At 53.7% G+C, this 14,735-nt stretch overlaps 1 protein-coding gene across 1 annotated transcript; it reads right to left on the bottom strand.

The window, feature by feature from the left end:
• Positions 1–5,611: 5,611 nt before the first annotated feature.
• On the bottom strand, positions 5,612–10,780 carry XKR5 (XK related 5). Its single transcript, XM_058835663.1, has 7 exons — positions 10,723–10,780; positions 9,732–9,915; positions 9,452–9,630; positions 8,597–8,806; positions 8,302–8,471; positions 7,662–7,773; positions 5,612–6,942 (listed from the first exon to the last, which is right to left on the bottom strand). The coding sequence occupies exons 1-7, from the start codon at positions 10,778–10,780 to the stop codon at positions 5,870–5,872; spliced, it is 1,986 nt and encodes a 661-aa protein (XP_058691646.1). The 3' UTR covers positions 5,612–5,869.
• Positions 10,781–14,735: the final 3,955 nt, after the last annotated feature.

Here is a 14,735-nt window from a genome sequence, read left to right as displayed (position 1 = left end):
ACCCAGCACCCGACCCCACCCTGGAGCTGGACCAGACCTGGGCACAGACATGGACCCAGCCCCAGTACTGGCACTGGACCTCACCCCAGCCCTGGACACCGACCCGGCACCGGCACAGCCCCGGCAGCGGTCCAAGAGCTGGCACCTGGACCCAGCACATGACAGAAAGCTCGGATGTGGACCCAGACTGAGAGACAAGATGTGGCACCAGACACGGACACGGACCCTGGCTTGGCCCGAGCCCCAGACCTGGATCCAGCCCCTGCTCCAGCTCAGCACAGTCCTGGACGGAATGGAGCCCGGCACCAGACAGAGAACCCAACCCTGGTCACAGCTCCCGCTTGCCCCACGCACACCCTAGCACTCCACAGTGGGTGGAGGAACCCACTGATTTTGGCACCCACTTCACATCTGCTCCCTGGTACTGTGCACACCTGGACACCCACCCATGCTTCAACCCACCTATTGTGTATGTGGGGATCTGCCTGCATCTGCACCCACCAACCGTGTGCAGACCTCTCACCTCTGCACCCACCTACCATGCACATCTGGGCTCCCATCCGCCTCTGCACCCACCTACCATGCACATCTGGGCTCCCATCCGCCTCTGCACCCACCTACCATGCACATCAGGGCTCCCATCTGCCTCTGAATCCACCTACCATGTACCCAGCACCCACCTGTGTTCCAGCACCTACCCCTGTGCACACCCTGCAACCCTCTGGCACCTTGCTCTGCACCCCAAAGTCCCTGTGCTGAACCCCAAATATCCCTCATTAGCAGGAAAAGGCCTGAGCTGCCTTCCTTATCCCACCCCCTTCCTAAAAACACACTTCAGCTTGATCTGGGATGTAGCAGTGGGGACAGAGACAATCCTAACAGGTCTCCAGGGTAAAACAGTAGAACATTTGCTGTTATTTATTGCAGTCAATCCCTAAAATCCCCCCAAAGCTCCTCAGGGAGCTCCAAGGACGTGAGGGGAGCAGGCAGGGCCCTTTGCTGGCTTTGCTTAGGAAAATCAAGGTACAAACAGTGTTTTTTGATTTGAAAGATCTCTCTTCAAGCAAAACATAGATCTCTTTGCTTCCAGGGTCTTGTTCAGCTCCTCCAGCATCCCCACGGATCCCTCACAGACCTGTCTTGTGTCCAGTGAGGATGGATTCACAGGAGGGAGAAAACACTGCTCCAGTACATTTGAGAGAACTGAGCCGTCTCAAACCTGATGTTGAGAGCACAAAGCATTTTCCTCCAGCCAAATCCAGCCGGGGAAGCACAGTCCCTGGGTCCTCATTAAGCACTCGGTCCTATTAGGCAAGTCCTGATTAGCTGGGCTAAGCCTCTGCTCCCCCCCTCCGTGGTATTGTTTAGCCTTGGAGCCATGGGCACAGAGCTGCTGCCTGGGCCCTGCCTTTTGCAGGAACACTGAAGGCACCAGAAAGGGATTTGCAGCAAACCAAATTTAATTAAAGGGGGAAAAAAAATATCCAAAGTTTCAGCTTGGAAAAAACCAGACAAATAACAACAGCCCCAGGGCAAATAATTCCATTTTCTGTAATGTCCAAGTATTGTGTTTCAACGTGGTTGAAAGTGAAAAGATGTTTTTTTCTGGGGAAATCTTTCTTGGGCTAGTTTGGGGGGGGTGTGAGTTACATCATTCTGGGGCTGGAGGGAATATTTTTCACCCAGCCCAAAACCTGGCACCCACAGACAGTGCTTAGAAATTGGGCTGCTGGAAGGTGAGATCCCAGCAGGGCTGGGGCAGGGCTGCTGCCCCACACTCAAGTCCTGTTGGTACAACTCCATCCTGCTTTATTTTGTTTCACCTTGCAAGAGGGACAAGCGTGACCCATTAAAAATAACAAGCCAAGGGGACAGTGGCAGCAGTCAGGACAGCCACGTTTCCAAGCCCAGGCACTCACCTGGGTATTGTTTAATTTCTTAGGGACGTAGCCTCTGTTCCTGCCTTGTTTGCTCCTTTTTCCAGATCACCAGAGTGGCACAGCCAGTTCTCCTGGGGAGCCCTTGGGTCACTCCCTGCATTGTCAAAATTCATGCTTGGTTCCTGCTCCCATGTTACCCTTGAGAGCTCCTCTCACCTGTGGCACTGAGCTCTCCTGGGCTGGGGAATGACCCTCCACCTCTCTAAAGTGGAAGAGGGTTTCCTTAAGAAACAAAATCGAAAAGAAAAGGTTCACAGGAGGCAAATGAGCAGAAATTTTCTATTCCAGAGCAGGCAAAAGCACTGGACAATCTGTCCCAGTGCATTGGGATGGAGATATCCCCTCACTCCAGCCCTTCTGTGAGTGGCTTTAGCGCAAATGTTGGTGATGAACACCCCAAAAGCTGGGCAGATCCTGGTCTAGCTCATGATCATTCTTCATCTGAAAACAGCTTCATGGGAGGTGCTGCAGAAGGAGCAGAGGGTCTGGCCAGGTCTCCTCAAGCCCTTGGAACATTTGGAAGGTAACATCAGCAGGTTGCCTGGAGCACTTGGTCCATGGCCCCTCTGCCAGGTGCAGTCACCTGGGATTTGTGGGATTTCTGCACCCCATGGGTTGCTGTGCAGACAGACCAGAGTGTGGAGTGACCAGGTCACCTACCTGGGCACAGCTCCGAGGATACAGCACCAAAATCAGGACTCAGCACCATGGTGGTGACAGCTGGAGCTGGTTCTACCAAACACCCAGGGTCCCATCGTGCATCCAGTGGGATCTGGGGCATCTCCCCTCACACACACACACCTTTGGACATGAAGGCACCATGGGATATTTACATGGGACTCTTCTCCTGAAGAGGGCAGGACTCTGACAGTGATTTTCAAAAATTCCGGATGGCCCAGTGATGCCTGGGAAGTGAAAGGAGATGCCCGCAGCATTCCTCCAGGCACTCACTGTGCACTCCACCTCCAGTATCCCAGAGCTCCCCAGTTCATTCCCACTGGCTCCCAGAGCAATTCCACAGCAGCATCAGTCCTGCACCTCCCTCTCCAGTCATCATCCCTGGAGGAATTCAAAAGTCGTGTGGATGTGGCAGGTGGGGACATGGGTTAGTGGTGGCCTTGGCAGTGCTGGGGAATGGATGGACTGGATGAGCTCAGAGCTTTTCCCACCTTAATGATTCCATAACAGGCACTGGAGGTGCACACAGTATCTGGACCTAGAGCAGCATCTCCCTCTGGTGGCAAAGCAACAAGTTTTGGGGAGAAACTCCTCCCCAGGGTGATTTCCCCGGTCTGGCGGCATTGGGAAAAATCTGGAGGTGCACCAGCTCATTTGGGCATCTTCAGCTCCGCCCCCCAGAAGATGGGAAGGGTGGGGAAGGGTGTCCCAAGCTGTGATTTGCTGCTGGAGTCCTCCTACTTCAAACAGGGCTTTAGAATTCACTAGAGAATAGATTCAGATGGGATATAGGGAAGAAATCCTTCCCTGTGAGGGTGGGGAGACCCTGGCACAGGGTGCCCAGAGAAGCTCTGGTTGTCCCATCCCTGGAAGTGTCCCAGGCCAGGTTGGACGGGGCTTGGAGCAACCTGGAACGGTGGAAGCTCTCCCTGCCTATGGCAGGGGATTAGAATGAGATGATCTTTAAGGTCCCTTCCAACCCAACCCATTCTGGGATCCTCTGATTAAATACAGGTTATTCCTGCAGGCAGAGACCCGTGGCTCAGTGCTGGGACTGTACAAGCACACAGGACTTGGACTCTGGGTGCAACAGGGCTCTCACACAGGCTGGAAGCCTTTAAGGACAGACAATCCATATTATCCCACGTGATTTCACATTGCTCCCAAGGAGAAGGGGAGGGGGAGCATGGCTCACCAGTGACCAGCTCTCATCATCAGAGAGCAAAGCCATGGGAACACAATCCTCACACAAACACCCTCATCCCTACCCCAGTCCTCATGCACCAGATTCCCCCCTTCTCTTTTGCCATTCCTTGATCTACCCAGGATTTCCACCTCATCCGAGACCAGAGCTATGAGCTCACAGTGCACCTCTGCACTGTGGATGTGCTCTGAGAAATCAAAGTCCACGTTTACGCCTGACTCCTGCACACAAAAGTATTCTTTACTTTCTCAAAATTGTGTTTCTTTCCTGACTGGCCTGTGGGACAGTTTCATGCTGGCTGAATCTTTTTCTAACATCCAACCTTAGCCTTCCTTCCCTGACACAGTTTCATGCCATTGTTTCAGGTCCTGCTGCCCAGGTCCCTTCTTCACCCTCCCACTGGAAATCCTGACAACTCATCCTGGGCCTGCAAGAGCCAAGAGTGGGAAGAAAGACCCCCTCCACACTTATTTTCACCCCCAATATGAGACACAGACATAGCAAAGGCTGGTTTGGGGTGTTTTCAAGAATAATTATATATTATCAAAAGTAGAAAACCAAGCTAGATAAAACGGCCTGGCAGCACCGCTGCCTTGTGTGATCCACAGAGTGAGAAGGGCTCTGGAAAAGCCACTGGAACTGCTCCTGCCTGCAGAGCATAGCCACAGCTCGGGGGGCTGGGGTCCAGATGGAGACAGGGAGCCTTCACCCCTTTGGAATGTGGCTTCACTCCATACTCAGCACCAACTGGGTTTTCCTTGCCCTGAGGAAACGTCTGGCTGGGTCAGCCCTGAGCAGTGAATGCATCATAGAGGCTTTTTTTAAATAATTCATCACATGTCTGTGCCCTTCCTGCTGCCTTTCCTGCCCTGTGGCAGCACCAGATTCCTGCCCACAGCAGGACAACAGCTGGAGAGCACAGCCAGATGTGCTGCAGCTGGCACTCAGGAGCTTGGTGGTGAATCCAGCTGATCACATCTCAATGAACATGTCAAGCCATGTCCTGGGCACAAACCTGTGCCCTGGGCACAAATCCATGCCCAGCCAGCCTGGTGGGAAGCACTGGCTATTTCTGAGACCGTGATATTGACAGTTTTAGTTCCTGACACAAATAAACCCTGCCTGCACCAGGGGTTTTATGGTGGCAGTAGAACTGGTTTGAGATTTGGCCTGAGGCGAAGTTTAGGAGGGAGGGAGCATCCAGGCAGATGTGGATTATAACCTGGTAACCTGGTCTAGTGGAAGGTGTCCCTGCATGTGGCAGGGGTTGGAACTGGATGAGCTTTCAGGTCTTTTCCAACCCAGATAATTCTGGGGTCCTGTGATCCACAGCTGGAAGGGGACAAGGAGGAGGCTGGAGAGAAAAAAACACTTGAGGAAGCTGGACAGTGGGCAAGCTGCAGGACATGGCTTTTGGCTGTAATTCCAGGTTCTGAGGTTCTGGTCTGCAGCATGAAGAGGATCTGCAATCCTGTGACCCCCAAAAATGGAGCTGGTAAAGGCCTCAAGATAAACCTGGTGGGAAAAAACAAATCAAGCAATGCTGAGCCTTACTTGAGGCCTTACTCTGACTGGAAGGAAGGACATCCAAGAGTAAAACCCATCATTTTTCTAGTTTAGGCACTTATTTGTCCTGAGAAAACTGCTTTGGCCAGCACTGCAGCTCCTGGAGACAGCAACCAGATCTCCACACTCTGACAGGCCAGCAGCTTGTGCAGGCACTGGTTAAAGGACAGACTTGAAGTCATTGTCACAAATACACCAAAGGCAGAAGGATCTGGCTGCCTGGCAGGTCTGTGACATAAATAAGCTCAACAAATAACCAGCCCTGGACTTCTAGGGCTTTTTAAGGCTTTTGAAGTTCTTCAAGCCTGCCTGTAGAAGATGTACTGGGAGGGCAGGTGATGATCAGTGACGGAGGAGCACATCTGCCCCATGGCAGGGGAACCGTGGGGACAGTCTTCGTCCCACCACCTCCTGCCATAGCCTCTTGATGAGACAGCCACCCCAAGGCTGACCCAAGGTGACAGTGCAGCCATTCACAGGGTCACTTTGGGACCCCAGACAGGTCTGTCCCCTCTCCCAGCTCCCCCAGTCCTCGCTGAGGGCATTTAGAGCTGGCCTTGGGGGTGGAGGTGAAGCACGGTGACCTCAGCTTGCTCCTCACCACAGTCCCCTGCGGGCCACAAGGGTGGGTGTCCCAAAGGTGATGGCACCCCACAAGGGCACCCTCTGTCCCTGTGGGCTCTGAGCCCTCTTTGGGGGGACCTGCCACCCCACAGCTGCCTGTGTTGCCGAAGGAAGAGCTTCTCTGCAAACACCTGTGGGGACAAGCACCCAAGATTGGGCTGATGCTGGCCATCCCAAGGGATAAATCCCTTCCTCTTCCTCCTCCTCCTTCTCCCAGGCAGCCTGGGGGAGGCTGAGCTTTGCTGTCCCTTTGCACCAGGGCTGTGCTCGTGGCTGTGGCTGTGGCTGTCCCTGTCCCAGGCGAGGCGACGCCTCCTGCACTTGCACTGAAATACACAGAGGAGCTCTCGGTTGAATCCGGGGAGAAGCCACTGGCATGGGATGTGGATGGGGGAAAATCAGGCTCCTGCCCTGCTCCATCCTCCTGTGCCATTCCCAGAGTGCCAGCACTGGGTTTGATGCCTCCTCCATTCCCCACTGCCAGCCCAGAGGGATGGATGTCCCTCATGGGGAGGGAAAGGTTTGTCCCAGGCTCAACACCAGGGGGTTTCTCCATCACCCATCCTCCAGGAAAAGCCTCTCCCACGCCACCATCTCCGAAAGCTGCGTTGATCACGGACAGATCTCCTGTCTTCAAGGCCAGCTTCACCAGCAGCCAGTGGTGATGGTCTGTCCAGCTGTCCTCCAAACACCCTTTGGACTGCAGCAGCGATGAGCTGGTCTCGTTTTTGGGCTCTGTCTTGGTCCCTTCCCCTGGCAAGGACCCTTCATCTCCCAAAGCCCCTGAACTCTGCCCAGCCTGGGAGCTCTCTCCAGACACTTCCTCATCCCCAGGTGCTGCAGCACTGCAGATTGTCTCCAGGAATCCCTGCCAGATCTCTGTGGACTTGGGATGGAGTAGGCTGTAGTAAATCACCAGAGCTGTGGCACCTGGAAAGGAGCAGAAAAGTGTCACTGAGGAGTCCCAGCAGCATTTTGGTCAGGTGTGGAGAAGAGGCCAGGCCTTGCTGCACCTCCAGATCAACAAGACCTTTGCAAAGACACTGCTGAGAATCAGGTGTATGAGCAGCACATCTTTCAACCATTTATAGGGATGCAATAATCCCATTTGAGCAGATTTTGGCAAAGGAAGTGCACACTCAACCCCAAATTTAATCTGGATTAATTTGCAGACTGAAAGTTGCCCAGCAGGGAGATGTGTGATGCAGGAAACCTTCCTTGTCACAGCACCCCATCCTCTGGCCTTTAAATGAGACATCAGCAGGTTTTTAAGACATCTTCCTACTTATACCCTAAACTCATCCAATACCAAGGGAATTGCTCCTTTTCCATCTCATTTCTTTAATACAGTTGATCTGAGAGTCTGGGGAGTTGCATCATCTCCATCTGCCCCCTCTGGGGAAATATGACCCTGCTTGGCACAAAGATGCTCCAAGGGCTGAATCACCTCTGCTCTGGAGCCAGGCTGGGAGAGTTGGGGGTGCTCACCTGGAGAAGAGAAGGCTCCATGGAGGTCTTACAGCCCCTTCGAGTGCCCAAAGGAGCTCCAAAGGAGAGCTGGAGAGGGCCTTGGGACAGGAGTCTGGACACTTATTTCCTCAAACTACTCTCAAAATTTGTAATCCAGGCTCTAAAATCAATGTTCTTACCTATTACAGACCCTGACATGACAGCTCCAGTCACAGTCAGGCTGTTCCTCAGCTCCACCTGCAGAAACCGGGTGCCCAAGAGCAGCAGGAGTGTGTTCTCCATCAGCATTATCTGCAGGGCAGAGGGAAGAGAGTCATCACTTATATCCTTCTGATGGCTTTAGATGTGCCTCTCATAACAGAAAACATCAATTTTCTAGATTTTCATAGATTCTTTGAATCACAGAAAGGTTTGGGTTGGAAGGGAACTTAAAGCTCATCTCATTCCACCCCCTGCCATGGGCAGGGACACCTTCCACTATCCCAGGCTGCTCCAAGCTCCATCCAACCTGGCCTTGAGCACTCCCCCTGTTATATTTTGCACCTAATTTATCATTTAAAACACAGAAGTTGTCAAACTGAACTTTCTGCAAGGTCTTCACCTATTTTTTACCACTGACATTGTAAGGCTGCCTCTAAGGAGTCACAGCCAGTGCAAAAGGCACATCCACCTTGGTGACCATGTGGCTTTGTCAGGACACTGTAAAACGCTGGATTTTGAGCAAGTGATGATGTGAGAGATGAAAGTGGAGAGTCTGAAGCTGTTGCTTGTCCCCAGCAGCTGCATCCATGTGGAATACAAAACATTCCAGGTACTCACTGCATAAAATATGGCCACCCTGGACTTGGAGGGGCCGGGCCTGACGTTGATGTAGCAGAAGATGTACACAGCTCCCAGCAGGCAGTTGAAGAGCCTCCAGTGGCACGGCTGGGCCACGATATCGGTCTGCTGGGCCCCCAGCCAGAAGGACATGAGCAGCCAGTGGACCCCTGCAGGGAGAAGAGACTGAATTTGCAAAGCTGTTCCTGGGGGAGGCTGCAAACAGTCCCAGCAGCAGGAGCATCACGGGGCTGACACCGGGGTGGGATGTGGGGAACAGGATCTCAGATCTCACCTGCCACAGCGAAAACCCAGAAGGAATAGAGCCTGGCAAAGAGCACCAGGGCCAGGACCCGGGTGCCCAGCATCCCTGTCCTCCAGAGCAGCAGGCACAGGATGACGGCGGCCGGCGGGCTCAGGTGCCCAGGCTTCAGCAGGCAGGTGCAGTAGCTGTAGGAGACCAAAGCCCAGGCCAGGGACAGCAGGGACAGCCCTGCACTGACACCTGTGTGGGGACAGGGGCAGTCAGGGCTCTGGGGGAGGCCCAAATGCACAGCAGGGCCAATTCTCTGTGTTAGGGAGGTGCAGGTAGCACGGCACCCACATACAAACCAGATACCCCTTGAGCCTGCCAAGTGAATCATGGAATCAAGGAATCACAGAATGGACTTTAAAGGCCATCTAGTCCAGTCCCTTGCAATGAGCAGGGACACCTTCCACCAGACCAGGTTACCCAGAGCCCTGTCCAACCTGAACGTTACCAGGGGTGAAACTGGAGTATTTCAACTGCATCTGGTCACTTGGAATTTCCCTGTGGATGCCCTCTGAGTGCTGTCTCCATGGACAGAGCTCTGCAGCCCCAGGGCAGCTCCATCCCGGTTATGGCCATCAGACCAGAGATGTACAATGAGCGAGTGTGACCTTACATGCTGTGACTCCACACCACAGCATCCCTCTTTGCACACCTGGAAGTTCACATTTGGGGCAAAGCAGCCACCTTTGCATTCAGCCACAGCAAATCTTTCAGCCACATTTGTCCCTGCTGCTTCGCAGTCCCTTTGCAGCACATTCCTCCATCCAAAGGACACCCACACCCCTCACCCAAGCGCATCCTCCCTCTACAACCTGAACCATCCTCCTGTGAACTCACCAGGGATGAAGCCTGCTGGGTCCACGGCCACCACGACATAGGCCTGGAGCAGAAGGTGAGGCAGGGTCTGCAGCAGGGCCTCCAGGAGCCGCAGCACACAAACATCCCCGAGCTGAGCCAGCACCTCCCCGGCAGCGCCGCCCGTCTCCGCCGCCGCCGCCCGCAGAACATCCCAGTACCTGCAAGAGGCACCGTGACGGGATGCCCGCCCTGGTTTGAGGAAGTTTGGGGCTGCACCCGTGTTGTGGGGGTCGGGAGGATGGCGGGGAGCGTCCCTCACCGCTTCCAGAGGCCCAGCTGCAGGAGGTGGAGCGCCAGGAGCCAGCAGCCCGGTGCGTGTCCGTCTGCCCGGAACCAGAGGATGCTGAGGAGCTGGGCGGCGTAGCCGGGCACCAGGCAGGCGATGGTCAGCCCGAACCAGCCCAGCTGCCCACGGACAAGGTAGTGGATGATGGCACAGAGCCCTGGAGAAGGGCAGAGAGGTGATGCTGAAGGATGACACAGCCACACCTCCCCCCCGCCCCAGCAACTGAGCGGTGCCATTCATAACCACAGAATCCCAGAATGGTTTGGGTGGGAAGGGACCTTAAAGCTCATCTCATTCCACCCCTGCCATGGGCAGGGACACCTTCCACTATCCCAGGTTGTTCTAAGCCTTGTCCAACCCGACCTTGGACACTTCCAGGGATCCAGGGGCAACCACAGCTTCTCTGGCCAGCGCCTCCCCACCCTCACAAGGAAGAATTTCCTCCTAATATCCTATGTAAACCTCCTCTCTGTCAGTTGAAAGCCATTCCCGCCAGAACCCCATCTCCCAGCCCGCTCAGGGGGTTCGCAGCCCTTGTCCTGGGCTTATCTGCAGCTGCCGGCTCCCGGTGGCTTTGTCAGCTGAGGCACAGCCACCGCCACCGAGGGGCCCGGCCCTAGGAAAGCTCTGATAAATAGCTCGGGTTCCAAAATAAACAAATAATAAATAAATAAGTGTGTGGAGGGCAAAAAAGTAAATCGGTTATTTCAAATATGAAAAGAATCCAAGAGGACGGCTGGACCCGCGGGGATGGCGGGAGCAGAACCGCGCATCTCCCCCAGAGATGACAGGGATGACACCCCCCCCCCCCCACCTCCCCCGGTACATGGAGGTGATTCGGGACCCCCGGGATGGCTGCAAAGGCGTCACTGCCAGCATCCCATCCGCCTTTCCCCTCCCCTCGGCCGGAGCGCAGCCCCCCAGGCCCCCGCGCATCCTGCGCGCATCCTGCGCGCTCACTCACGGGCGCCGCTCTCCGCCGCCAGCAGCGTCAGGCTGAGCCTGGGGACGGCCCCGCGCATCCTGGGAGCACGACAGGGAGGAGGAGGAGGGAGGAAAGGGAGGAGAAGGAGGAGGAGAAGGAGGAGAAGAAGGAGGAGGAGGAGGAGGAGGAGGAGGAGGAGGAGGAGGAGGAGGAGGAGGAGGAAGAAGGAGCCGCTTGGGCCGGTCCCGCTCCGCCCCTCCCCGGCCTCACCGGGCACCTCCCCCCGTGTCCCCTCCCCGGGCAGTGTGACATCACGGTGCTTCCGTCACCCCTGGGGGTTTGGGGACTAGAGCCCGACCGGGGCTTCACCAGCCCGAGACCCCTGGAGCTGCTGTGCGCTGCCACAAACCCATCCCGCATCCCCCAAATTGTTGTGCACCGGCACAAGCCCACCCCGATGTCCCCCGTGTTCTTCTGCAGTGGCACAAACCCATCCTGATGTCCCCCGGGTTCTTCTGCAGTGGCACAAACCCATCCTGATGTCCCCTGGGTTCTTCAGAACTGGCACAAGCCCACCCCAATGTCCCCAAATTGTTGAGCACCGGCACAAGCCCACCCCGATGTCCCCAAATTGTTGAGCACCGGGAAACGCCCACCCCGATGTCCCCCGTGTCGCGGGGATGAGCACTAGGTGGCAGCTGGGACATGGTGTGCACAGAGCCATCAATTAATCCCGTTGTTTTCCCACCCTACCACAGAGACGCTGTGAAATCCATCCCAAGCATCGGAGGTCGCAGGGGCCCTCTTGTGTGCGTTTGCTTTTTATCCCAATTTCCAGCCCTGCAGCCTCCAGCCCTGATGCTTTTTAGAAAATAAATTCCCGGCAGGTCTCTACAGGAAAAGCCACAAAGGGGGGGTTAATTAAGCCAAAATATCACCTCTGGTTTTGGTGGTTTCTGCAATATGCTGCAGGAAGCTCCCAAAACCTTGTGCATCATCTAGGCTGTTGGATGTAGCTGTGTTCTGGGACTTTCATACATTTACTGTTGTTTTTTTTAAATTTTATTGAGTTTTTTTAGCAACTCTGGCAATAAAGCCCAGGCTCTGCTGTGCAACGTGAGCCACCAATTTCTGCTCAGAAATGGCCTTGCCTGCTTTTCCCTACTCGTGGGAGCGTCCCCAGGCTCTCTGTGGGTCTCCAGCACTGCTTTTTTACCAGGAACTTGGCATCTTTGCAGCCTCCACTCCATCTGATTGGGTTTGGGGGCCCTTTGGGTGTTAAGGACAACCCACTCTTCCTCCTGTCCTACTGCCCTGCCTGTATTTGTGTTGCATTAATTAATGATGTTGGGCTGTTGGGCCCAGCTCCAGTGAAGCAGTTTAATAAAGAGGTGTAATTAGGGCTCAAGTGAAGCTCAGCCTTGGCTGTCTTTGTCCTGCACAGCAGCAAATACCACGTGGCCCATTCCTAGAAAACCCATTTTTCAGCATACAAAGCACAACTCAGCCTCTAATGGGCACCAAAGCCTCTTCCAGACCTGAGAGTGGGATGTGGAAGAACCATTTTTGCAAATTCAGCAGTGTGGGTGCTGCCAGGGTCCATGCAGGCACAATGTGACCCTTCTTGCCACTCACTGAAGACATTTGAACCTCATCATCTCATCCCCCCTGCCCTCCACCATCGCCATTCCCACCCTGAGGTGTCTCAGCTGTCTTTCCTCAGTCTCTCCTCCTGTGTTCCAAGCCAGGAATAAATCCTGTGCCATCATCACCCCGGAACTTTGCCAGGCAGAGAAGGAGGAAGCCAGAAAGGCCTTCCAGAAGATATTCCCAGAGCTAGCCACCCTCCCCAGATTCTCTGCCAGCTCCCAGTTGCTCTGGCTGCCTCCCAGCCACCGGTTTGGCTGCACTTTTCTCTGCTGAATTTCAGCACCCAGGAGCCTCTCTTGCTAAAAAACTCCTCATGTCTCCAAGACAGCTACATCCTCAAGAAGAGAAGGCTCTGGGGAGGCCTCAGAGCCCCTTCCAGGGCCCAAAGGGGCTCCAGAAGAGCTGGAGGAGGACTTGGGACAAGGGATGGAGGGACAGGACACAGGGAATGGCTTCTCACTGCCAGAGGGCAGGGTCAGATGGGATATTGGGAAGGAATTGTTCCCTGGGAGGGTGGGCAGGCCCTGGCACAGGGTGCCCAGAGAAGCTGTGGCTGCTCCTGGATCCCTGGAAGTGTCCAAGGCCAGACTGGACAGGGCTTGGAGGAATCTGCTCTGGTGGAAGCTGTCCCTGGCCATGGCCCAGCCCTTGGAGTATCTCCATGGCCTCCTCTGGACACTCTCCAGCAGCTCCAAGTCTTTCTTGTGTTGGGGACCCCCAGATCTGGGCTCGGTGCTCCAGCTGAGCTGCCCACAGGTGACATCACACAGACCCAGCTGTTCCTCACGTGCTGAGACACTTTTCAGCCCAGATGTTTGGCTGCACATCTGTTTGCAAACACCTCACAACACCTCAGGGAAGGCTTTCAGCTACAGCCCTGCCCTAAAGGACTCAGGGACCAGGGCACCATCTCCTGCAGGTCCTTCCCTTGCCTGAGGTGATGCAGCAGAGCAGATCTGACCGGTGGTTGTGGATGATGCCAGGAGATGCAGACATTAGATTTTTCCTCTGTAAAATGTATATTTTTCTTGCTGCACAATGATGATTCTTAGAACAGCTGGTCCTGGCATCCACAAGAACATTTGCCTTCCTGGATTAGGTGCAAAGGACCCAATTCCAAAGCTGTTTGTGGGAGCTGCTCTGTAGAAGTGACCGCAGCACAATTATGTGTAACCACACTGTGGGACCAAGAACATCCAACATGCGGGTATTTAATCTCAAAAAAACAAACCAAACTAAGCAAAACAAAACAAAACAAAACACAACAAAACAGAACAGAACAAAACAAAACAAAACAAGGAAAGGAAAGAAAAGAAAAGCACCCAAAGGAGCAGCCCAGAGAAACAAGAAGCCTGCGGGCAGCCTGAAAGCTGCTGAAAAGGCTGTGCTGGAAACCTCAGTGAAATAGTTGCTTTGATTGGGAAAGAAAACAAAGAGATCTAAGAAAAATCCCTGCAGGGCATGAAGGGCGAGCCCAGGGAGGCTCTGGCAGGGATGAGCTCAGCCGTGCTCCAGCAGCTGCTGGAGGAGAAAGGCAACTCCCATGGAATGGGGCCGGCAGAATTCAAGTAGGAAAGAGGGATAAAAGAGAAGATCCCTTTGCAACAGGCACCTGAATTTATAGAAATGTCTGTAAATGCATGAAAAGCAGGGAGCCATTGGAGGAATCCTTGGTGAGAAAGGAGGATGCTTAGGAGTGATGTGCTCAGAACTCTTCTGTCCATGGCAAGAGAGTAAAAATAATAATAAGACTAAAATTGCTGGGCATGGGCTGCAATAATTTCCATAAATGGATATGGCATAAAATATCTTACATGCCATGCAGGTAACCTAGTAATGAAAATGTTTTGATGCAAAAAATTTGAAAAACAACCAAACCACTTTTTCCTTTTTTATTCTTAACTCTTAGATTCCTGTTTCCCTCTCTCACTTTTTTCCTTGCCATTCCCTAGTGCAGATCTTTTCCTTGTTCTTAATTGTCCAGATTTTCCCTTCCAACAGCAGTAATGATGTAGAATTAATGACAGCCCATTAACCCTCTTGCTGAATTTCCAAAGAAAAACTAACTGTCCATTTAACGTGGGTTTTATTTTAACATCATTCCAGATGATGATTATTTTACTTCTATGGTGATGTATTGATCATGTTTGTAAGGACATGTAAAACCTCTGAAAACAGATGGAAACAGAGACCTTGAGGGAGCTGCTGTGGCCAAAGGGTTGCTCAAAGGGAGGAGGCCCAGGGTGGTTTTGCTCATCTCAACACATTTCCCGAGGTGGTGCTGCAATGGTTTGAAAGCCAGACCTTGGTTCCTCTTAGGACAGCAGCAAAGAGGATTCATTGGGTTCCCCCAGAGCTCTCCAGAGCCTCATTGGCCACCAAAAGGCTGTGGAGACCAAACA

The sequence above is a fragment of the Poecile atricapillus genome, chromosome 3 (genome assembly GCF_030490865.1).
Source record: "Poecile atricapillus isolate bPoeAtr1 chromosome 3, bPoeAtr1.hap1, whole genome shotgun sequence".
In the NCBI taxonomy this organism is placed as follows: Eukaryota; Metazoa; Chordata; class Aves; order Passeriformes; family Paridae; genus Poecile; species Poecile atricapillus.
The sequence above is the reverse complement of the archived record's forward strand: the minus strand, read 5'-3'. Positions and strand labels throughout refer to the sequence as shown.